Source organism: Sarcophilus harrisii, chromosome 4, assembly GCF_902635505.1.
Source record: "Sarcophilus harrisii chromosome 4, mSarHar1.11, whole genome shotgun sequence".
Classification (NCBI taxonomy): domain Eukaryota; kingdom Metazoa; phylum Chordata; class Mammalia; order Dasyuromorphia; family Dasyuridae; genus Sarcophilus; species Sarcophilus harrisii.
Window position 1 is genome coordinate 28,033,223 of NC_045429.1, and position 25,698 is coordinate 28,058,920.

At 37.5% G+C, this 25,698-nt stretch overlaps 1 protein-coding gene and 1 pseudogene across 1 annotated transcript in view; both read right to left on the reverse strand.

Moving 5' to 3' along the window:
- LOC100925276 (cytochrome P450 4B1-like) overlaps positions 1-18,037 on the reverse strand; it is a 31,103-nt gene extending 13,066 nt beyond the window's left edge. Inside the window, exons 1-3 of the mRNA XM_031969172.1 lie at positions 17,604-18,037; positions 4,277-4,418; positions 948-992 (exon numbers count right to left, since the gene is read on the reverse strand). Coding sequence (XP_031825032.1) covers positions 948-992; positions 4,277-4,418; positions 17,604-17,813 — 397 coding nt within the window. The 5' untranslated portion in view covers positions 17,814-18,037. The remainder of the gene's footprint in view (positions 1-947; positions 993-4,276; positions 4,419-17,603) is intronic.
- Positions 18,038-24,686: 6,649 nt separating this feature from the next.
- Positions 24,687-25,698, reverse strand: part of LOC111720855 — a 38,196-nt pseudogene continuing 37,184 nt past the window's right edge.

Here is a 25,698-nt window from a genome sequence, read left to right on the forward strand (position 1 = left end):
TGCATGTTAATCCAGCAAAAGACTTGGGAGTAGTCAAAGAGAGAGCAGAAGAAAGAGGAAAGAGAATTTTCATGGATAGAAAGGTAAAAAAGACTATCCAGAAGGTGGGAATAAATACAAATTTGTAATATATATTATAATAAAATAAATATGAAAGCTACAGAGAAATCTAGAAGGAGAAGGATGGAAAAAGGCCACTGGATAGAATATTTAAGAAGAGATCGTTGATAATCTCAGGGAAAGTAAATTCAATGGAGAAGTCATTGCAAGGTATTAACAGATGAGTAAAGATAATAACTGTGGCTGTGAAAAGGAGGAGAGATAGAGGATGATCCCAGGAAGGCACATATAGAGTGTCACAGATAGGAATAGAGACAACATACAGAGCAAGGAAGGGTAGGGCCCCAGGATATCCTGCAACCTGATATGATCTTTTGACAGATCATACTGATATTTCATAGTTATTATTCTTCAAGAAGTCAGGGTGTTCTCTTCACAGCCAGCCCATAAAGGACCAGAGGACCAGAGGAATAATAATTCCTCTATTAGACAGGAGAAAAAAGACCAGAGATGGAGAGTTTTGCCTAAGATCTCATGGTAATGTGGGGACAGAGCCAGGAATAGGACCCAGTTTTCCTGAGTTCCCATTTAAGGCCTTGCTCAAGCTTAGAAAGATGGCGTATGTGAAGTTTATCTCCTCAGGCACCTAAGAGCTTCTGGAATGCAAGACCCCAGTCTCTGCCAGGTCCAGCCAGGATTTGGCACCAGCCTAGGACTGCGGGTGAGTTGAGGACTGAAAGACTGATGTCAAGAGAGAGGAAGAAGGGATTGGATATTCCTGCTTCTTTCTCCAGGTCCAGGTACCCCAGATCTGCACTTACTTCTGCTATCTCTAACTTAGCCAAGGTCGGTGAAAGAAGTAAGTGAGGCAGAGGAATCCCACTCACCAATCCATGGTAAAAAGAAACCATATACATCGAAGGCCTTGGGATCTGTAGAGGAGGAAAAAAGGTGTAGTTAGAGAAGCTTCTCCCAAATGTCAACTCCGAGAAGCCAAAGCAGGATCAGACTGGCAGAGAATAGAACCAATTCTGCCATTAACCTGGAGATACAAACAGAGCATCTCAAGGATGAAGGATTTCCAGTGTCTGTTGAATTCAACGCCAGCTAAGAAGCTCCTTTCCCAGCATCCATAACAAATGGCATTAGGGAGTTTTTTTTCTTAATTATTATATAGTACCTTAAAAGTTTAATCTTAAAGATTAAAATTAGATGTAAACAACTTGAGGCCAAAGGCTGTTCTTACCTTTCTTTGCCTCCCCAGCCCTTAGCACCAGGCCTGGGATTCAGTAAATAGTTGATAAACAAATGCTTGTTGACTTGTTGCTGAGTTGAGCCTCCTCAGAAGCCAATGAGATTTATAGAATTCTGAGCCATTTGTTGCCGAGTTTTGATGGTAACAGTTTTTTGAAATTTAGTGTAAATGAAAAACACAATCAATTTCAGTGATTGGAACAACTTTTAGATTAATAATTAGGAAAATATGAAAGCCAGGGCTGTTGTAGTTTTATGGGACAAATATAATGAATTTGACTATAGTCTAATCCAGAACACAAATGTAATAAGAGGCAGGAACAGAGGGAAGAAAGATGAGAGAGAGGAAGCGTGTAGGGTTGAGAGAGAGAGAATGAACAGGTTTCAGAACCTTATCAGCTATAGTGGTTGAAATGTTACCCAGTAAGGTATTAGTCAAATACAGTTTCAATTGAATTTATAAATTAAAATAATTTTTCAATACAGAAATTACATTCATCAAAGAACTTATATGAACAGTTCCTAATACAGAAAGAACACATTAAATTTTCTATTCTAGAGTTGTGAGTTACCTTGAGCATATGCGGCATATGGGTTTTCTCCTTGGCAGATTTCTCTAAGTTGTGTATCCATTCTTGGCAGTAAATATTTATTGTTTTTTATTAAAGTGTATGATAAAGATTTGGTTTTGTGTGGATTGTGATATATTTATTTGCTTTATTACGCGAGTATCTTTAACACTATCACCACTATTTTTTGCTTTATTACTAAGCTAATAGTTCTGTTAAGGATCTGAAAGCGTTATTTTGAATGACTGGTTGTTCAAATCGAAATGTATGGTAGGAGCTAAACAGCTTGAATGGTAGATAGAAAGAGTGAATTTGCCCCTTAATAGAATTACTTCTAGGAATCTGGGAGAATTTTGGTGTAACAACAAAGTAATGGAATATATCCGGGAAGACAGGCAGTACAATAACCGGCTCAGAGAATAAGTGGATGGCCTCATGCCTATGTGAGAGACATGAGAAGCTACACTGTAGGTAGATCACCCTATGCACCTGCCACATTGACATCAAGATGAAAGCTGCCCTTGTGCAATTTCTTCCCCCACTCTATCCCCATTGCATTTAGGTCACTCATAGGCAACAATCACAGTAAAGATGATCCCTCTTCTAATAAGAGCCTTTCAGATTCTTGAAGAAAATTATAATCTTGCCTCTAAGTCTTCTCTTCTCCAATCTAAACATTTCTAATGAATGTTGTTGTTCTTCAGTCATTTTTCAGTCTTGTCTGATTCTTTGTGGGTTTTTTTACACAAAGATACTGGAGAGGCTTTCCATTTCTTTTTCCAGCTCATTTTTATAGATTAGGAAACTGAGCCAGAGAGGGTGAAGATACTTGCTGAGGTTCACACAGATAATAAGTATCTGAGACCAGATTTGTCCGAGACAATGCCTCCACTGAACAGAATCATGGATTTAGAGCTAGAAGAGACTTTGGGAACTGTTTTGAAACCCATATTTTATAGTTTGAGGGAAATGACATATGCAAGATTACACAGGCAACACTAGAGGCAAACTTGAAGTCGGTTCCTCTGACTCTTAATTCAGTGCTTTTTCCATTCTGTCATCATATGTCATCAACTCACAGTCAACTAATCTAGTCACTCTCCTTTGAACACTCTCCATCTTATCAATGTCCTTTCCAAACTGGAATCCCCAAGAATTGAACACAAGACTGTCTCTGGGGCAGAGAAAAAGGAAACCATCACTTCCTCAGTCCTGAAATGTAGACTTGAACTATACTACCGTGATTGTGTGATTCAGTTCAGTGCCCATCAGCAGCACTCAAGTCAAAGTGGAGAAGATGTCTGGGAAGGGCAGCTCAGAGTTAGGATTTAGCAAAGGCATGAGCAGAAAGTGAGGACCTTAAGAACATAGAACAAGGAGAAGTCAAACTGGTTAAGCATAGGAACAATGATCCAAAGGGAGAGAAGTTAATTCCAGAGTATGTTTAGTAGACTGTGAGGGAAGAGAAGGTGAGTGACTAGAGGTCCCAATCAGGTTAGGAGAACTGAGACAAAATTAGAGATGGAAGAATAAAATCTGGTCAGGAAGAAGAATTTCAGAGTAAGTCAACAAACAAAGCAGTCATATGATGTGTTCTATGTACCAAACACTATGCTAAGACTGTATAGCGGTAAAACACTTTTGAGTGATGGCTAGATCAAGAAAATGATAACCTCTGTGTGGGATTCAGAAGAATGGGCTACAAATTTAGGAATGCTGTCAGAAAGTAATCAAGTAATCAGTAAGTAATCAATTAGTCTCGCATAACCTGTTCTTGGCAAGACCATGTTGGCTCTTTGTGGTCACTGCTTTCTTTGCAGGATGTTCACCTACTATCTCTTTGATAATACATCCTATAATCTTGACAAGTATTGAAGTCAAGCTCACTGGCTTATAACTTGCAGGTTCTAACGTATGCTTTTAACAACTGGGATCTTTCCTTTTCTCCTCATCCGTTGTACTTCTTTCATTTTCCACAATCTCCAAAACACATTACCAATGGTTTAATGTTCATATGTACCAGTTTTTTAGGGCCCTGTCAAGGAATTTGTCTTGATGAATGATTTGAGCTTCATAAAAGCAGCTAAGCACTGTATCTCCCTACTTATCTTGGTCTTCAGTTCTCTATTTGCCATTGTTTTTCTTGACTCTTTCTGGTCCACAGATCCTTCTTTTTGCCAAAGAAAACATAAGCCCTAATGACAACTATCATCTTTGCTATCTCACTCAAGGCTAAACTAAACTAACTAAACTAAAAGTTCAGCCCTCTGTCCATCCCCATGCTTGGGGTCCCTCTCTATTCCATTCCCTTTCTCTATTCATTCTTTTCCATATTTACCCTTCTGATTTCTTCTTAGATATAGATCCCATTGGGAAGTCTTAAGTTCTCTTACCTCCTCGACTGAACACAGCCTTGGTGTAGTCAGGGTCATAGATGTTCAGAAAACCAATAAAACCTCCCATCCACAGCTGGTGTGCACAAGGGTAGATGTTAGCCCATGACAGAACCTTGTCCAATTCTCCTTCCTTCTTGATCTGCAATTGAGGAAAGGAATATAAATCACAGAAACCACATTACTGATGGTCAGAAGAGGAGAAAAACAAATTCTAACAAGTTAGAGAATTCCACATATATTATGACAGATGGCATATCTTTCAGTCCCAATCAGTGAACAAGCTATCTGTCACAACAAAAAAAGAAATCCGAGGGAAAGATTAGATGGAGGAAGAAGTTCTGGGAGAAGTGGATTTGTAAGGGAAAGATGTGAAAAGATATGGAAAGAAAGAGATAAGAAAAGATGAAAAAGAAAGTAAGAGAGATTAAGAATAAGAAAGAAATTAGGGAAGGAGTAATCCCAGAATCTGAGATGAAAATGATGTCATCAATCACTGATATAGTCTATATCCTAAAAAGAAATCCTAAAACATACTGCCAAATGGCCACTTGGTTTTTTAATGAGGGTAAGTCCACTCCTCATAATGTAACCCTTCTACATTTGGATAGCTCTAATGGGAGGAATTTTTTTATGTTAAAACTAAATTTGTCTCTTTAAACCAATTCCTGTCCCCCCCTGGTTCTTCCTGGTGGGGCCAGACACATAGTCTTCCACATGACAGCTTTTCAATTATATGATGATAGCTATCCTCCTGTACCTTTTCTTTCCAAGCAGGCTGAATATCCCTACTCCTTTTCTCAAGGTATGAATATAAGATCTTTCACTCATCTAATTGGTCTTCTTTGATCACTTACCAGCTCATCAGCATCCTTTCTAGAAGGCATACTGAACACAATATTCCAAATCTAGTGAAACAGTGATACAGTGAAACTATCTTCCTTATTTCTAAGACGTCTTTCTTTTTTTTTCTTTTTTTTATTATAATAATTTTTTATTGACAGAACCCATGGCAGGGTTTTTTTACAACATTATCCCTTGCACTCACTTCTGTTCATTTTTTCCTCCCACCCTCCACCTCCTCCCTAAGATGTCCAGTCTATATATTCAATATGCATTATATCCTAGATACCGTATATGTGGCAGAACCAAACAGTTTTCTTGTTGCCGGATGGATTCAGAAAGGTAAAATAATGGAAGAAAAACAAAATAAAACTTTACATTCATTTCCCATGTTTTTTCTTTTGTAGCTGTTTCTGTCCATCATTGATCAATTGAAATTTAATTGGGTCTCTTTGTAAAAATCCACTTCATGTCATCTTCATACAGTATCTTGTTGGCCGTATATAATGATCTCTGGGTTCTGCTCATTTCATAGCATCATTTTAAGTCTCTCAAGCCTCCCTTTTATTCATCCTTGGTTTTCTTGGAACAATTTTTACATAAATTCATTAAAATTTACCCAACCATTCTCCAATTATGGGCATCCATGTATTTTCCAGTTTCTAGCCCTACAAACATACAAACATTTTATACAGGGGGTCCTCTTTTTCTTTCTTTGTATCTCCTTGGGGTTATAACCCAGTGGTACCTCTGGGTCAAAGGGTTACAGTTTGATAACTTTTGGGCATAATTGTTCTCTCAGAATGGTTGGATTCATTCCAAACTCCATCAACAATGTATCAGTGTCCCAGTTTTCCCGCATCCCCTCAACAATCATCATTATTTTTCCTGTCATCTTAGAATCAACGGGGTTGGTGGTATCTCAGGTTTCTTAATTTGCATTTCTCGATTAATAATGATTTGGAACCTCTTTATAATGGTAATAGTTTCAATTCTCATCCTGAAAATTGCCTTTATCCTTTGACCATTTGTCAAGTGGAGAATGCTTGGTTTTTTTATAAATTAAGTCAGTTCTCTATTATTTTGGAAATGGGCCCTTTATAAGAACCTTTAACTTGAAGATGTTTTTCCCAGTTTTTGCTTCCCTTTAATTTGTTTGCATTAGTTTGTTTTCAAACTTTTTAATTTGATGTAATCAAAATTTTTCTATTTTTGATCAATAATGGGTCTCTTAGTTCGTCTTTGGTCACAAATTTCTTTCTCCTCCAAATTCTGAGGAATAAATATCCTATATTTAATTTATTTATAATCTCGTTCTTTATGTCAAATCATAGATTTTGATCTATCTTGGTATTTGGGTGTTAAGTGTGGGTATGCCTAATTTCTGCCTACTAGTTTTCCAGTTATCAACAGTTTTGGTCAAATAATGAATTCTTATCCCAAAAGTTGGATCTTTGGGTTTTGTCAAATCTAAATGCTATAGTTGACTATTCTGTCTTTTGAACCTAACCTTTCCATATCAACTAATCTATTTCTTGAATCCAAATGGTTTTGGTGACTTCTTTATAATAATTTTAGATCAGGTAATAGAACCTTCATTTGATTTTTATTAATTCTTTTGAGATTCTCATTTTATTATTCCATAATTTGGTTGTTATTTTTTCTAGATCATTAAAATATTTTCTTGGAATCGTTTGGTATACCTAAATAAAAGATTAGTTTGGGATATTTCATCTTTATTATATTCCTTGCCTATCCAGACCCTTTAATATTTTCAATTATTTAATTACATTTTTTGGGAAAGGTTTTGTTTTTGCTCATATAGTTCCTGACTTTCCTTTGGGAATGATTCCCAAATATTTTATGTTCGACAGTTATTCTGATGATTTCTCTTTTGTATCTCTTGCTGTTGGATTTTGTTGGTGATGTAAAAATGCTAAGGTTTATGGGGTTATTTTAACCCAAGCTAAATTATGAATTATTTCAAAGTTTTTAGTAAGATCTCTGGGGTTCTCTAAGTATACCATCATATCATCTGCAAGAGTGATAGTTTGGTTTCCTCATTGTTTCTGATTCCTTTAATCTTTTTTACTCTTATTGAGGGCTAGTGTTTCCTAATACAATCTGAATAATAATTGACATGGGAACCTTGCTTCCTCAGATCTTACTGGGAAAGGTTCAGTTTTCCCCATTGCATATGATGCTTACTGATGGTTTTAAATATATCCCCTTTTTTTAAGAAAAGTCCATTTTCCTATATTCAATGTTTTTATTAGGAATGGATGTTGGTTTTATCAAATCTTTTCGCATCTATTGGATGATCTTATTTTTTTTATTTGGTTATTGATATAGTCAATTATCTAATATTTTCTTATTAAAACCTCATTCCTTATAAATCCTACTTGATCACATGTATTATCCTGGATGATTTTCTTAATCTTTTTGCTAATATTTTATTTAAGATTTTAGCATCGATATTCATAGGGAGATTGGTCTATAATTTTTCTTTTCTGTTTTCACCTACCTGGTTTGGTATCAATTACCATGTCTGTTATAAAAAGGAGTTTGGTGGACTCCTTCAATCCCTATTTTTTCAAATGTTTATATAGCATTGGGTTAATTTTCTTTAAATGTTTGGTAAATTCAATTAAATCCATCTTCCTGGGTTTTCTTAGGGGTTGGTTAATGCTTGTTCTATTTCTTTTTCTAAGATGGGACTGTTTGGATTTTACTTCTTCCTCTTTAACCTGGACAAGCTATATTTTTGAATATTCTTCCATTTCATTTAAGTTTCAATTTATTCCATAAAGTTGGGCAAAGTAATTCCCAATTATTCTCTAATTTCCTCTTCATTATAGTTCTCCCTTTTCATTTTTAAGACTAACAATTTGATTTTCCTCTTTCCTTTTTAAATCAGTTTACTAAGGGTTTGTTATTTTGTTGGTTTTCATAGAACCAACTTTTAGTTTTTTAATTAATTCAATGTTTTTTTTACTTTCAATTTTATTGATTTCTCCTTTTATTTTAAATTTCAAGTTTAGTGTTTGACTGGGTTTTTAATTTGTTCCTTTTCAATTTTTTTTTGAAAAATTCGTTGACCTCTCTTTCTCTATTTTATGCAATCCTCTAGGAATGAAATTTCCCCTTATTTCCTTTGGCTGCATCCAAATTTGGTATGATGTCTCATTTTGTCGTTTTCTTGGGTGAAGTTATTAATTATATTATGATTTGCTGTTTCACCCCCAATCATTCTTTAGTATAGGATTATTTAGTTCCCCAATTAATTTTTGGTCTACTTTTGGTTTTTTAGGTAATTTTATTTGCATCGTGGTCTGAAAAGGATGCTTTACTATTTCTCCTTACTGCATTTAGTTTGAGGTTTTATGTCCTAATATATGGTCAATTTTGTATAGGTTCCATGAACTCTGAAAAGAAAATGTCTCCTTTCTGTTCCATTTTTTTTTCTCAGAGATCTATCATATCAACTATTTTTATTCTATTTCCTCTTTGACTTCTTTTTATTTTTTTTGGTTTGTTTATCTAATTCTGAGGTAAGGTTGAGATCTCCCCAATATTATAGTTTGTTATTTCTTCTTCAGCTCTCCAATTTCTCTTTTTAAATTTAGATGCTACCCCTTGGTTATATATTTTAATTTGATATTGCTTCTTATCTATCTACCCCCAGCAAGATATAGTGCCCTTCTATCTCTTTATTAATCAATTTCTATTTTTGCTTGATCTGAGATCAGGATGCTCCTCTTTTTACTTCACCTGAAAGCATAGTAGATTTTCTCCAACCTTTTACCTTTATTCTGCATGTTCTCCCTGCTTCCAGGTGTGTTTCCTATAAACAACATATTGTGGGATTCTGGCTTTTAATATTCTCTCTGCTTCTTCTTTTAATTCCTCTTCACATTTATGGTTAAATTACCAATTCTTATTACGCCATCTTGTTAACCCCTGTTTTCTTTTCCCTTCTTTCCCCCTTACCCCCTTTCCCAGTATTAAATTTTGAGACTACTTGTTCTACAGCCCCTCCTTTTGACCTTCCCCCCCCCCCTCCCCACCTTGGGGTTCCTCCCCTATCACCTCCTTTCCCTCCAGTTTCCTATTCCCTTCTGACATTTCTTCCTTTTTCACTTTTCCCTTCTCACTTTTCAATGAGGTGGGAGAAGTTTCACCATAAATTGAATATGTCTGAAATTTTTCTCTTAAAGCCAATTCTGATGGCAGTACCACACTTGAATGTCTGGTTCTGAACTGATTTGTTATTTTTAGAAAACCCAAAGAAACAAATAATTTCTTCTTGAACTTTAGTTAATAAATTGTTTTAACGTAAATAAAAGACAGATGGGGAGAAAAACCAACTTCAAATATTTGAAAGGGCTATCATGGAATGGGGATTTTTATTCTTTCTTACAAAGGCAGAATCATCACAATGAATAAATTACAATGAAAAAAAATAAAAGCAAAAACTCCCCCATAAAAATGGGGCTACTTTAGGTTCCTCCTCACAAATATTTTCAAGTAAATGCTGGATGACCATTTACTAGAAATGTTCTTGGAAAATTTTTTCAAATCCAGATTGTATTGATAGTAGTTCAGATCTCTTATAACTCTGACAATGGGTGATTTTTGAATTATTAATTCCTCTTCACATGATAACTCCTAAAATCGAAACAAACAACATGTCCTTACCTCCATCTTTTTGCTATAGATTGACATCAGGTTCTTAAAATGAATCCTTTTTCCATCTGTCCAGGTGATGACTAGGGATTAATTGGATCACCATATAATATTTTCACCTTTTTGTTGTTGTTGTTGCTTGTTCTTTTTTTTTCTTTCTACTTCCCCCTTTTGACATATTTTTCTTGTGGCATTGGTAAAATGGAAATATGTTTGAAAACTGCACATTTTAGCCTATTTGGAATACTTGCTTTCTGGGAGGAAGATGGGAGGGAGGAGAAAATTTGGAACACAAAGTTTTGAGGGTGAATAAACTTTGGTGTTCTCTTCTTTTCAAAAATATGATCGTTCTCTGGGGCAGATTTCTTTGCATATTCTTTGCATATTTTTGAAAAATTAAAAAACTACTGTAAAATTCCAAAAGATCAGGAAAAGGATAACATTGGGATTATGGAAACTTCAAATTAAATGTATTTTTGTAACTTTCCAAAAATTAATCTTTTATCAATAACTAAATGGATCCAGGACTAAGGCAGCCATCCTATAGGGCCTAAGTGGTTCTGTGAAAAAAGATGGAAAAAAAAAAAGGCATTAACCAGGTTTCTTAATAAGATTTTCTGGGTTCAAACTATCCTATGGACTCCCTAAAAATTTCAGCATTACAAAGGGTTTCAGAATATATTTAGTCCACCTTTCAGCTGAAAAAGAAAAACACCAAGCTGTGAAAAACCCCAAATTTTATTTCCTCCTGATAATTCTGATCCTGACAGACTCTCCTCCATTTCCTTCTCCTTATTTACTCCATTTTTTACTCCTTTGAATAATGTCTTTGGGCCCAAGATGGAAAAATTGGAAGATTCTTCCTATTAAAAGCTACTAATTAGACAAAAAAAGCTGAGAAAAAGTTGTGAAAAAGTGGCCTTGTACATTTTTTGGTTAGAAGGGAGGGAGAGGGCTCATGGAAAAACACCAGTTTCTAATTCCTCTAAACCCCAAATCTTTCTACAGGTTTCTTATTTGGTACCTTTTCTCAGGTTTCAGAATGTTGGGGATACTCTGGCAGCTGGAAAAAATTAGTCAAAAAGTTCTTTGGTTTCATTTGAGGATCACTGGGCAAGTGACTTTTGCAAGGCTGTTGGAAATGCTTCATAAACCTTTAAAAACACTATTTAGGGTTTTTTTTAAAAACAGAAGAACCCATCCTAAAGCCAGATAAATAGTTTTGAAAATGATTCTCCATTTTGCTACTTTCATTATAATGTCTCAGAAAAGGGTTGCTAATGCATCCAGGAAGGGAAAACCAAAACATTCGGTAATGGATTCAACCTTGGGTTAGGAAAGACTTGATAGTCATTTATAAAAGTCTTAACCTCTCATCTAATTATAATAAATTTATAAATTGTTCTAAATTCCTTTTTATGTGCTTATAAAATGGGGATAATAATAAATATGGGCTATCTCCCAGGTTTTTCTTTATTAAAAATTTTTCTCTTCATATACTTAACCATAAGGAATAAATAAACATTTCACCCTTTTTTCTCACCTTATTTGGAGTTTAAAATTCTTCAATCCCTCTTTATGTCAATAAAACTAAAAATAAAGAATTGCACAAAAAGGGATCCCATAATTTCCCTTTTGATTCTGTGGTTTCTATTTACCATCAATGTAACACGGAACAACAAGACAGAGGCGGAAAGCTTGTCCTCTGGGAAGAGTTTTTCTGGGAACAGGTTCTTCAGGGCCTTTGGGGCCCTTCTTTCAGTTCAGTGTAATCACCCAAATGCAGCCAAGTTAAATCCAACTCCTTTTTGTTTCTTTCCAATCTTGTCTCCTTTCCTGTGGCCCGTAAGCTTTCTTAGGGCCTTCTGTAGTCTTGGTTCTGGAACTTGAGCTCTGGTTTGAATCTCCCAGACTCAAAGGTTTCTGCTTCAGTCTCACCAGCACAAGGTGGAAGATGGAAAATCTGTCTCCTCCTCTGAGGACCTTCTGTGGGCTTGTCCTCTAGTGGGCTTCTCCTCCTTTCCCGGCTCCTCCTTATATATCTCTCTTAATGTGAATCTTGTGGAATTATAGTAATACTAAGTACATTAAATTAAAGAATCATTTATCTCATCAATTCCATGACTTAGTACCTTTAAAAATCTAACAGTTAAAAGTAATTTCCTAGGTTAGTTTAAGATCCAGAGCAGGGTTCAATATTCCCCACTAGGTCTTTCTTGTCTTGGTTTCCCTTTCCTCCTTTCTTTCAGTTAAATAATTCAACAAGTATTTTATTAAATGCCTTTAAACAGAAAAAACACCATGTATTGGACTACCTGTCATCCAGGAAGGGAAAAGTTGGAAAAAAGGTTTTTATATGGGTCAATTTGAAAAATTACCCATGAATATTTTATAAATAAAAGCTAAATGAAAAAAGAAAAAAGAAAAAAAAAACATTTGGAAGATAGATTGTTAAAAAAAAACCAGCCCCTCCCTAACCCATCTTCTTATATACCATTCCTCTCCTGCTCAACAATCGGACATCAGCTCTTTATTCTTGACTCTACACTTCATCTCTTGACTCCTGGTTTTCCTGGCTAGGCCCCATCTTGTTTATTTTCACTTCATTCTGCCTCGGCTTCCCTGGCTTTCTCCAACTATCAACTAAAGTCCTCCCTTCTTCAGAAAGCCTCTCTCAGTCTTCCTTATCTTAGTTCTCAATTTATCCTGAACTTTTCTTATTTTTATCTAATTGTTACATTAAATTGTGAGTCCTTTGAGAGGACTATTTTTTGTTTTCTTTGTATCTCCAATGTCATTCTATGGCAACAATGTTTTTTGTATTTCTTCAAGGACAGAATTCTAACAATACAAAGAAACAATTTCAGCGAGGAAGAAAAAGAGTTGTTAAAAGAGAATAAGATAGATATAGAAGTAACTTATTAAAGTTACATTTAAAAATTAAGATAAACTTGTATCAAGATTACACAAGATTTAGTACCGCTTCCACATTAAAGTGGGGATCTTGGAATATGATATTCCAAAGGGTAAAGAATTTAGGATTATATTTAAGAGTGACTTATGCAGAAAAACTAAGTATTATTCTTGGCGGGGGGGGGGGGGGGATGTAAATTTCATGAAATAAGAGACTTCCAAGAATTCCTAATAAAAACACCAGAGCTGAATAGAAAATTCAACATTTGAACAGAAGATTCAAGGGAAGCATAAACAGGTAAAAATGAAAGTAAAATCATAAGAGACTCCATGGAGTTAAACTGTTTACATTTCTATATGGGAAGATAATATGTGTAACTCCTAAGAATTTTATCATTATTATGGGAGTTAGAGGGCATCTCCATAAATAGGAGATCATAAATAGATGGACTGGGTATCAGGTGATTATATTGAGATGATCTTCAAGAAAAGAATGTAGTGATAAGAAAGAATGATGCACAGGAAAAAGAGAGAGATAAAATGGGGGGGGGAATTCTTACATAAACGAGGCACCACATTGGTGGTCTGGCCATGTTATTTGAATACCAAATATACATTAATCTAAATAACTGTTTTACAAAGAATTTGCACAAGGCAAACGCTCACACAGAGATCAGAAGAAGCAACATAAGGAAACTCACTCTTAAATATTGATTGTGAGACATGAAAAGTACATTGATTGATTGAATATTGATTGCGAGACATGAGAAGTACACTATCATAATCTTCCTGACTCTAGTCACAGCACTCTCTCCACATGTCACCTAGCTGCCTTGTCAAATAATAGCTAGTTGTCAAGGTATGTGAAGTGCTTCCAAATATTATTTCATTTTATCTTCATAATAACCTTGGGAGGTAAGTACTATTATTATCAGCCCTATTCCCAAGGAAACTGAGATAAATAGAAGGTTTTCCCAGGATCACAGAGCTAGTAGGTAGAATTTGAATTTAGGTCTTCTTGATTCTTCGTATAGAACTCTATCCACTTCACCACTAAACTGTTTAGCATTATTATCCCAATATTATCATTGTGGTTTTTATTGTCTTATCTCCTTTTTCCAACAAGGTTCAGATAGAAAGCCTATTACTTGGTGAAAAAAAAATAACAAATAATTTTTTGTCATTAATAAGGGCACATAAAGAGGTAAACTCATCCCTTATTGAGTCACTGTTTTAATTTCTGTCTTGCTACCATTTGGATAAATGTGTTTCTTTGTTGTTTGCCACATGGCCATTGTAAAAGTGACATTTGGTGGGGAAAGGATCAGGTCTTGTAAAACTTGAGGTCCTGCTTCCTCATTAATAATGATACTGATCAGAAGTTAGATTAAATCTGATCATATTCTGTAGACTAACAATAGATATACTTCTAGAGGTGCCCTGTCACTCTGAGGAGAGAGAGTAACCTCCATCCCCACCTCCTGCTTGCCTTCCTGGTAAGAACGAAAGTCTCCATTGAAGAAGAGTGGGAGGAAAAGACGTTAAAGATGTCTGTTCTGAACCCTTGGAGCCACACAGTGATACTCTCCATGCTACAGGAAGGGAGAGAGCCCTCATCATACATAGACCTCACTAGAGATAGTCCTTTCATGAGGTATGATTACACTGGCATCGTAATACCTATCAAAAACATTGCTCTTAATGGTTTTTTTTTAATGAATATCATATCAAGGAGATTGCAGGTTATATAGAATATGTCTGATAATAGATTCGTTTCAATTTGCTTTAGTGCTTGAGTTCTTCAGATTACTTTTACTTCTGTGTGGGAATTTGTCTCTTGTATGTCAGTGAAGAATAGTAAACATATTATGTGTAATTCTATCCACAAGGTCATGTTTTATTAGGCTTAAATATGTTTTGAATTTTTCTTCTTAACTACACAGGAATGCATTACCTAGTCTGTATATTCCCTTGTATAATCTACATTGAGATTTAAATATGTATTTCTTATACTAGTTTCTTAAAGTAGTGATATGTTTCAGAATTGCCACCATAAACTCCTGTTTCTATCAATGGCCATAACTTAGCCATTGGTTTAGCACTTCTTTGTCGCCATGACAGAGGATGAATTCAGATGGATGTCACCAATGGGTTTTTTTTACTCTACTTGTATCTTGGCCACTTCACAAGTTTAGAGGCAAACTCCCTTCAGTTACACTTGACATGTGGTTTGAACATGTTTGAGTCTTGACTTTACTCAGTAGTTATGTCTGCTTATTGCAAAGATATTGGGGAAGAGGGGAAGTTAGACCTGTTTATCATAGGCTTTAAGAATATCTAGGGCAAGTAGGTGCCACAGTGGAGAGAGTGCCAGGCCTATTAGCTGGGTGATTGTCTCAATTTCTCCGTGTATAAAGTAAGTTGAAGAAGGAAATGGCAAACTGCTTCAATGTCTTTTCCAAGAAAATGGATCACAAAGAGTGAGATACAACTGAACAAGACTGTCTATCAATACACTCTATCCTTTAGAGTAAGGAAAGAGAAAGTATCACCAAATGTGAGGCAGAGGAATCAGAAAATGCTTCACTGAGAAGGGAACTTCTGAGCTGGGGGTTGGAGAAAGAAATCAAAAAGGAAAACTGAGGAAGTTCTTCCCAAGCAGGAGAGATGGCTTATGCAAATACTGGGAAATGGGAGAAAAGGTTTTAAATCAGGCAATGGCTAGAGGTTGAGTGTGGCAATAACAAAGAGAACAGAAAAGGGAGTAGTATGAAATAAGGCTGGAAAGGTAATTGGGAGTCAACTGGGGATTAATGCCCCCTTAAGTGCCAACCTTTTGTTATTTCTGGGCAATAGAAAGCATTCACAGTTTAGAGGCAAAATAGCAAAATGATTAGAGTTGTACCTTAAGAAGCTTGTTCTAGGAGTTGTGTGAGGGATGGATTAAAATGTGTGAAAACTTCAATTAGTCAGTCTGTCAGGGGCATCAAAATAAGCGTGAACCCATAAAATCTTATTAGGCAACTAAGTAGAAGGGGGGGGAGAATTAGAGGAAGAAGAAGAATTAGAAGGAAGAAGAAGAAGAAGGAAGAAGAAGAAGAAGAAGAAGAAGAGGAAGAAGGAAAGAGAAGAAGAGGAAGAAGGAAGAAGAAGAAGAAGGAAGAAGAAGAGGAAGAAGAAGGAAGAAGAAGAAGAGGAAGAAGAAGGAAGAAGAGGAAGAGGAAGAGGAAGAAGAAGAAGAAGAAGAAGAAGAAGAAGAAGAAGAAGAAGAAGAAGAAGAAGAAGAAGAAGAAGAAGAAGAAGAAGAAGAAGAAGAAGAAGAAGAAGAAGAGGAAGAGGAGGAGGAGGAGTCGTCTGGGATGAATCTTGTTTATGTTCTTGTGAAGGGACACTGATTCAGCAAAGGAAACTAGTTCATCAATTTGAGTAGGAGTAAATGAAATTATTCTTTTATAGGAACTGTATCAGGGTTGGTTAAAGAAATTCATAAAGTTATGTCCATGTCCTAGGCTTATATAGGAGCAAAGACAGTCCAAATTCTAGCATTCAAGGCTGTACATGGAGGAGAGGAGAGTGGTCCTGACAAACTGCTAAGGGGAAGAAAAGGAGAGCTCATGTCTCCTATTTCCCTTTCTGACCAGAGAATAATCTTATGAACAGCAAAAGATTAGAAGATTTGAATTTCTCATTTGGAACATGAGGGGGAGGGAATTTTGCAACTCTCTAAGGAGTCCAGCAGAAAGCTGGCCTTTCTCTTGTCTAAGGAGGTTATCCTGAGATTTCAAGAAAGGGGAGATAAGGACTTTCAGGAATGCCTGACAGAAAAGCCACAAAACTGTGGGAACAGGATGGATAGATGCATTTGTCAAAGCCATCAGAATGGAGATGACAGTTAAACCATCTCCAGTTTCTCTTCTGGAGAAGAGAACTCCAACTCCAGTGGGAGTTGATGGGATCACCAAGGGAGAGAATGTAGAGAGCAGATGAAAAAGCTCAGGACAGAAACTTGGAAGCTTCCTATAAGAGAGCAAACAGGACTTGAACACTGATGCAATAAAGAGGGCTTAGAAAAAAACAGCAAAGAAATAGGAAAAACAGTAGAGAGGAAAAGAACAGCGGACAAGAGATGACCAAATATTCAGATGATGGTGGGGCTTGTCAGACTCAAGGAGGATAAAGACTGAAAAAAGGCCATCAGATTTCCTGACACAGAAAATCCTAAACCCCATTTCTCAGCCACAAAACAAATAGTCCTCTTCCTTCTCCTCATCCTCTCCCTGTCCCCATATCTCCTTTTCTTCCTCCCCCTTTCCTTCTTCTCCCCACAACCTCCTCTCTTCCCCCCTTACTTTCTCCTCTTTCCCTTCTGTACTCCCCCACCTCTTTCTCTTTTCTTCTCAGATTTTATTTTCTCTGCAGTCTTCTCCTATTTCCTTTTTCCTTGCTACCCCCTCTTCCTCTCTCTCATTGTATTATTGCAAGACTCTTTCTTTTCCTTTGTCCTCCCCTTCTTTCCCTTCAATCTGAGCTCTAGCTCTAGCTCCAGCTTATCCAAAGGGAGCAATGTGTGGGCTCACTTCTTCCCACTCTTTCGCTTTTCTCTCTTCCCAAGGCCAGAAGTGGGAAAATTTGGGAGTGGGGACAAGTGATTATTGCAGAGAAGTAGATGCCATCTGGACATCAGGAGATGTCCTAACAGTGAGAGCTGGGCTAATAGGGAAAGGATTACAGTAAGTCATTTTCTGCCTTCCTTTATCATCCCCTCCCCTTATTTTTCTTCCTCCTTTCCTTCTCCCCTTTCCTTTTTCTCTCTAAGTATACCTTTCTTCCATCTCTTAAAATCCATCCCTCTTGCCTTTGCCCCTGAACTAGAGCCCGGACCTACCTCCATGGCATGCCCAAAGAGCCAGTGGGTGGGAGGCTCAGGAAAGCTCTTCAGGGCTTGGAAGAGCTTCTGCCTTTTAGTCAGGAGCCGGGTCAGTTGCAGCAAGCCCAGGGTCAGGATCAGGGAAACTGCCCACAGCCACAGCGTGGGGAGGCTCACAGGGAGCCATGAGGAGAGCCACAAAAACATGAAGAGCTCTGTTCTGGACATAGGCACTGCCCTCTCACTGCCAGCCTTCCTCTCATGCCCCAGCTGACTAGCTCCAGTACTGTATCCCTTGGCCACACCCGGGAAACAGGATTATCTCCAACTGGATCCCAGTACTAGCTCATAATACAGACTGTGGGGAGGAAAGATTCTGAGAAAGAACTTTGTTCTTTTTGATGAACTGCCCAGAAATCCAGAACTGTCTCCAAAAGAAATATGCCCCAAAGAAAGAAGCCAGTAAACCTCAAGAGAACACAACCATCTGTTCTCTCGACTTTTGCTCCAGTCTCTGAGGAAGAACTGGGAAATTTCCAAGATCAATTTCTCCACTTCCGCTATTGATCCCAGCCCCTTTTAAGCTCTTATGGGACTCAGTCATTTCTTCTTTTTTGTCTTCCTATCTTTTGTCTAACTAGTAATAGTAACCTTTTGTGGCTAGACACATTTCTCCTCTCTCTTTTTAGAATTTTATTTCTTTAATTTTTTTTTATTTTCCCCAGTTACATATAAAACAATTTTTATATTTATTTTTATAACTTTGAGTTTCAGATTCTCTCCCTTTCTCTTTTTCTCTTTTTTAAACTTTATTTTTTCTGATTTAAATTTTCTTTTACATCATGACTTTTATGGAAATGTTTTGTATAACTTCACATGTGGCTTCCAGGGGAAGGACCCTTACTTACTATACAGGATAATTTAACAACAGAATAAGGTCATCACCTGAGAGCAACTTAGACAAGAACCAGGACCAGAGCAGTGGTGCTCAGGGATTGTGCTAAGAAGCTCAGATTCCACCCTTCCTAATAAAGCATATGATGTGTATTTGATGATCAGTCCCTGAGAAAAAAGGGGGAAGGGAAGGCAGGGAAGGATGAGGGCACACAAAAGTGGTGGTATAATGGATATCTTTTCCCCGTTCTTGTGTTTTGGTCAGAATTCCTAGGCTGAAACTGGTTATAGAGAAGTGAAGTATATTTGAGTGACAACTAGATTATTTGCATCCAGAACTCACTGCAGTGTTGATTACTATCCCAGGTTGACATATTGAACATAATGTACAAGTAATTATAACAAACACAAAGTCAAAGACAAAAATCTCCAGAAGTTGCACTGTTCTCTGAGCATCTTCACTTTCTTACTTATTGTCAATCTTTCCCTGTCTACTGGTTGCTTTTCTGTCCACAAACATGTTCATGCTTCTCCTATCCTCAGAACCTCTTTGCTTGATCCATCCATCTCTGACATTTTCTTCTATCTTTTTTAGCCTTTGTGGCTAAGTTTCTCTTTTTTTTATTTTCAAAACATATGCAAGAATAATTTTTTTTAACATTGATCCTTGAAAAACTTGTATTCCAATTTCTCCTCTTTCCCCCACTCTCTCTCCTAGATGGCATGTAATCCAAAATATGTTCAACATGGTAAAAATATATGTTAAATCCAAAATAGGCATACATTTTTATATAATTATCTTCCTGCACAGGAAAAATCAGATCAAAAAAATAAAAAAAATTAGAAAGAAAATAAGATTCAAGCAAACCACAACAAAAAGAGTGAAATGCTATATTGTAATTGTGGCTAAATTTCTTGAGAAGGTCATCTCCAGTAAGTATCTCCATTTCTTTTTCTTTTATTCTCTTCTTAACTCTCTGCAATCTGGCTTCCAACATCCTTATTCCACCAAAGGTACTCTCTTCCAAGTTACCAGTGATCTCTTCATTGCCTCATACTTCTTGACATCTCTGCTGCCTTTGACACTGTCACCTTTTTTTTTCCTTCTATATAATCTTTTCTCTCTAGGTTTTCATGACACTGATTTTTCCTGGTTCTCTTCCTACTTGTCAGAAAGTTTTTCTATCTCTCTTCCTGGATCTTCATTCAGATCGCACCTATTAATCATGGGTTGTTAATAGGGTTTTGTCCTAGGGCCTCTTCTCTTCTATTATACTATTTCATGGTAATCTCATCAGCTTTTGTGGATTTAATTACCATCTCAATGCTAATGATTCTCAAATCTATCTTCTCTGATAAACTCCTCGGCTGACTTTCAATTTCTCATCTCCTACATTTTGGATAATTTCAATTGGATGTCCCACTGGATATCTTTAAACTCAACACCTTCAAAATTAAGTTCCCAAAAGGACACTCCCCCTTCCCAAACTTTGCTATTATTATTGAAGATACCATCATCCTTCCAGTAACCCAGTCACAATCTAGACGTCACCCTCAACTCGTCTCTCACTCCCTATATTCAACACAAGCATAATCATCATTTTCTTAAATCTGTTGAGTTCTTTCTAAAATTCTGCTTACAAAGGTTTCTGCAGTGTATCAAAAATGAGAAGCCAGATGGATCTATTCCTTAAACATCAACAGGAACATTAAATCACCCTGCTGTCACACAGGGGTAGATTAGTAAATGTATAACAACCAGCTCTCAGAGATCGGGGAGAGGGACCATGACATACTTTTAAGATTAAGCTGTATTATTTTCTTGCCCATCATTTTCTTAAGTCTAGACAATCAAAGAAGCAATGAATCAATAACAAATTTATGATGTTTCCCTGTTTCCAAGATGTAAATCCTTTCACTGATAAACATCGAGCAGGGCTGGAACAAGCTTCAGGCCACCTCTCCATCAGGTTTTATCAGCACCACATGCCAGCAAATCATGTTTTCAGGAACCTCAGACAACTGCCCTGAGTTCCTTCTCACTTTGGCTCCCTCAGGAGAAAGCCCCCATTCTTGCCACTTTCCATGATATAGATTGCCATCAGACTAACTTATCTATTGTGCTTCCTAGCCAATTCAAGAACCCGTCAATCCACAAGTGTTAATTAAATGCCTACTATTAAGTGTCAGGCACTGTATTAGAAACATTAAATCAAGAATTCTCCATTTATAGCTCTGAGGCCTCAGGCAAGAAATCTGCCCTGGTAAAGATGTGTCACAATTGGGAAAAATAATGTTTCTCTCTTTTCTCCCTGTAGTTCACCCCCAGTGTCTTTCTCTGCTGCATTTCAGTAACGAAACTCACAGATCTATGTCATAATTATTAGCCACATCTCTTAAAAATTGCCTTTAAAGAGAGGTAAATAAGAGGTAAATACATTTTAAAGGAACAGAGATAGATTTTTAGAAGCATACACATAGACACACTCCTGAGAAGAGAGAAGCAGGTGCGGGGAGTTCAGGGTGGGAAGGAAAGGATGGATAGGAATGAGAAATCACTAGCCTTGGGCCTCAGCCATTGAGTCAGTTTGGCAAAAACAGGCTCCTCTTAGTTGAATCTCATGACCCTAATTCATCTACTTCATCTCTAACCCCATCTGGCTTCCATGGCAACTATTCTCCATAGATTATACTCTCTTACTGTTTGGTAGAGCTACTCCCCATTCCACACCTGGAGCTTCTCTCCTGCTTGTGTGCTCAGTCTGCAGACGCTCCTCTCCATGGCTTGAGTCCTTCCTCTTAGCTGAGGGGAGAAGGGGCTAATTTGACAGCCAGAGTTTGATATAAGTTAGTCATAGCATCAAGGCAGGTGCCCAGGGGATAGACATTCACACCCAACGTCCTTTTCCAATATCCTCTTAATTTGTGGTATAAGAAAGTAACTATCTTTAATAATGAGATGATTGAGACCAGTTCCAATGATCTTGTGATGAAGAGAGCCATCTATACCCAGAGAGAGGACTGTGCGAATTGAAGGTGGTTTACAACATAGTATTTTCAATTTTTTTGTTGTCATTTGCTTGCATTTTATTTTCTTTCTCATTTTTTTTCCTGTTTGATTTGATTTTTTTTGTTCAGCAAGATAATTATATAAATATGTATGCATATATTGGATTTAGTATACATTTCCACAGTGTTTAACATATATTGGATTACTTGCCATCTAGCGGAGAGGGTGGGTAAAGGGGAAGGAAAATTGGAACACAAGGTTTTGCAAGGGTTAATGTTGAAAAATTATCCATGCATATCCATGCATATGTATCCATGCATAAATAAAAGGCTTTAATTAAAAAAAAGTCATATAGAATGCTTTTGGACTACAGACAGAATAATAAGGCTTGTCAGTGCAAGAGGCTGTTGTGTGGTTCAACGAGGGGCAGAATAAACATTTTTAGCCTTACCAATCTTCTCCAAGGGAAGCTTTAATTCTTGTTAGGGAAGGAAACAAAGTCAGGGACAAAGGGCATTCTGCTCTCCTCAAAGAGAGGGGCTATCTATTCCTATTAAAAACACTAAAAAGCATAGGAATAAATAGAGTTTTTCTTAAAATTATAAGTTGTATATAGCTAAAAGCAACCTTGTAACAGGGACAAATTAGATGTCTATTTAGTAAGATTGATGGAAGTGAAGAGGAGAGAAAGGGAACAAGGCTGTCCATTATCATCATTAATACACAATGTTGTACTAAAAATGTTAACTATAGCAATGTAAGAAAAAGACATTGAAGATATTAGAATAGGTAATGAGAAAACAAAGCTATCACTCTTTGCAGATGATATGATGTTATACTTAAATAACTCTACAGAGTCAACTAAAAGTCTAGTGAAACAATAAACAACTTTAGCAAAGTTGCAGGATATAAAAACAAACCAACACAAATCATTAGCATTTCTATATACTAATAACAAAACCCAGCAGGAACAGATAGAAAGAGAAATTTCATTGAAAATAACTGCAGATAATATAAAATACTAGGAGTTTATCTGTCAAGACATACCTAGGAAATGTATGAAAATTACAAAACACTTTTCACATACGTAAAAAGTGATTTAAAAAATTAAAGAAACATTAATTATTCATGGGCAGATCATACCAATGTAATAAAAATGAGAATATTCCCTAAATTATTCTACTTATTCAGGAGATATCAATCAATCAACCAAAAATTATTTTATAAAACTAGAAAAAATAATTGTAAAATTCATCTAGAAGAACTAAAGGTTAATCATATCAAGGGAATCAATGAAAAAAAAAATGAAGTCAGGGGGCCTGATAATATTTGATCTCAAATTATATTACAAAGCAGTGATCATTAAAGCAATTCTGGATAAGAAATAAAGTGAGGGGATTAGTGGAATAATTAGGTACACAATGATGACTACAGTAACATAATATTTGATAAATCCAAAGATCTAAGCTATTGAGACAAGAATCCATTATTCAATGAAAAACTTCTGAAAAGTAATATGCAGAAACTAAGCATAGACTAATATTTCATATTGTATACCAAGATATGATTTTAACATAAATGATGATACCATAGGCATATTACAGGGTCATGGAAAAAATTACCCATCAGATCTTTGGATAAGGGAAGAGATCATGAAGAAAATTTTACAATAATCTTCATTTCTCAAGTATGTATATATAAATCTGAGGCAATTTTATTAAAATAAGAGCTATTCCCCAAATGTTAAATGCTTAAAGGATATGAACAGGAGTTTTCAAAAGAAGAAATCAAAACTACCAATAGTTATGTTAACCTGCTACATGGTGAGGTCCTAGCCACATAGTCCCCATTTGGTCACCACATGTAGCGTCCCTTAAGGCTACTCTATCTACACACTCGTTGGTGGGCCAGCAACTACGCCAGCTTACTTGCCTTTGGGCTCCAACCTAGATCATACAGAGACAGACTGGCCAGGAGGTGCAACCATTCTATCTTTATTCAGTCATCCTCTCAGTGGGGGTAGCAGGAAGCAAGAACAAGAGAGCAAGCTCTGCTCAGGGCTGTCTATTTATGCTGCCTGTCTTCTGGGACTGTCCATGCCCAATCCACTCTGAACTGCATAGGTGAAGCCCTCAGACACAAGGCTTCTGGAATTAGGGCTGCATCTCAGCAAGAGATCTAGCAAGAGTACTTGCCCCTTGCTATCTCAAAAAAACCTATTAGCAATTCCTTTAACTCCTGCCAGACACAACCTCCTGCCTCAGAGGCCAAGCCTCTTTTTACCTCCTGGGCAGTGTCCGCAGCACATCTCAAAAAGAGAGCAATGCTTCATTGCCCCTTACACCAATAAAGAAACTCTGCCGGCCTGAACTCCAACCAAGCTTGGAATTAATCAATGAACTTCTTCATCACATCTGGGTCTGATTAAGAATGCCCCCTTCCACATCTGGCACTAATTACCTGTCCTCATTCAAGCCCATTCTTAGGTTGCTATTTGAGCTACAACTTTGAACATTTTCTTTCCCTAACATATCTCTTGGAACAAAGACTTAGAGAAGGCAGGATCACACAGGTTATGACAGAAGCAGGATTAAAACCTTCCTCATCTCACTCCAAATCCAGGGCTCTTCCCCCTGTATCACTAAGTTGGTCAACTAAAAATTCTAAGGCACTGGTATTCAAAGAAAAACACAATTTCCACCCTCAAGGAGTTCTCAGGGAAAACAGCATGCAAATAATCCTGTGCAAGCAAGCTGTGGAGAGGATATATTGGAAATAATCAACATTATTGATATTAATAATAATCTAGCATTAAGGGATAATCAGGCAGATTTCCTTTAGGAGGTGAGCTTTTAGCTTCACACTACTGAATTATACTGGCTTTGCCAGACTCTTTCCCACAAAAACATGATTTCTATAATATTGTAGGTGCAAGGTAGCTGGCAAGAAATGGGATAGTCCCTGTGATAGTTTCCAAGTGATTCTTATTGGCCAAAACCAGACAAGGGACCACCTATCCTTGGAGGGTCAGCACAGGTGCCCAACAGCTCTCTTATCTGCTTCCCATGGTCTGGGGTCTCCGTTCTCTTTTCCTAATCAATCTGTCCTCTTCTTTCCTTTGCCAACAGCCACGCATCGCCCACAGAAAGCCTTAGAACTGTACTCTGGGTGATGAATTTTTATTATAGATAAAAATATTTTTGGGTAAACAGAAGAACAGCAGATGACAGATAGATGAAGCATCCTTTCCCATAGCAGAGTCTGACTGGGAGGGTCAAGGGTGGGTGGAGGACAAGTAGATGAAGCTCCCTCCTCCTCAAAGCTGAGTCTGGGCGGGACTGGTTGGCTGACTGGGTTAAGGGTTGGGGTAGCACAGGTAGATGAAGCTCTCTTGCCCCCATGTGAGCTTGGGCAGGGCTGGTTGCCTGGGTCAAGATGAGGGGAGGGAGGAAGACAGCCATCTTCCTCCTTCAGGGCAGCCTCCTCAGAGCTTCTTCAGCTTCAGGTGGATCCCATTTTTGGACCTGAGGATCACCTTGGAGATGAACTCTGGGGGCTGTCATCAGGTGCCAGGCGGAAGTGGAGCAAGGTCAGAGGCACAGCCACCTTGACCTCAGCCATGGCAAACTGCTGCCCGATGCAGTTCCTAAGGACCATGGGCCAAAGGGAAGAGAAGCAGGGTGGGTTCAGTAGAGCCTGGGCCCCCCAGCTCTTTTAAAGCCTGCCTCCAACCCCAGCTCAGAATTCCCCTTTATCTCCTCCAACTCCCACTTTCCTCTACCATAGACACTCACACGGGGTTTCCTCTGGATTCCATGACCCCAGGTCACTCTTCTCTCTATCTGCTCCCCTACCACCCACTCTCCAAAGCCCATCTCTTCCAGAAAGCCTTCCCTGATTTCCAGTCTCCACTGATCTCGCCTGTGTCTGAGCAAATGCTACTCACCTTATCTCAACTACACTCTGCCCTATCTAAGTAGTGTCTACCCAGCCAGGAGCTGGATTGATCAGGGAACAAATAGGATGCAGGAAGAAGCATTAGGAGAGGGATCCAACAGGGCTGTGAGGGGGATGGAGGGAGAGCTGCAGCAGCAGCCACAGAGTGAGAGAGGGTACTGATGGGAAGTTTGGGTCAGCAGGTGAGGGTGAGGCAGCAGAAAACAAGTGGTTTGGGGCTTGGACCAGACTTGTGGGGGGATCTCGATATGG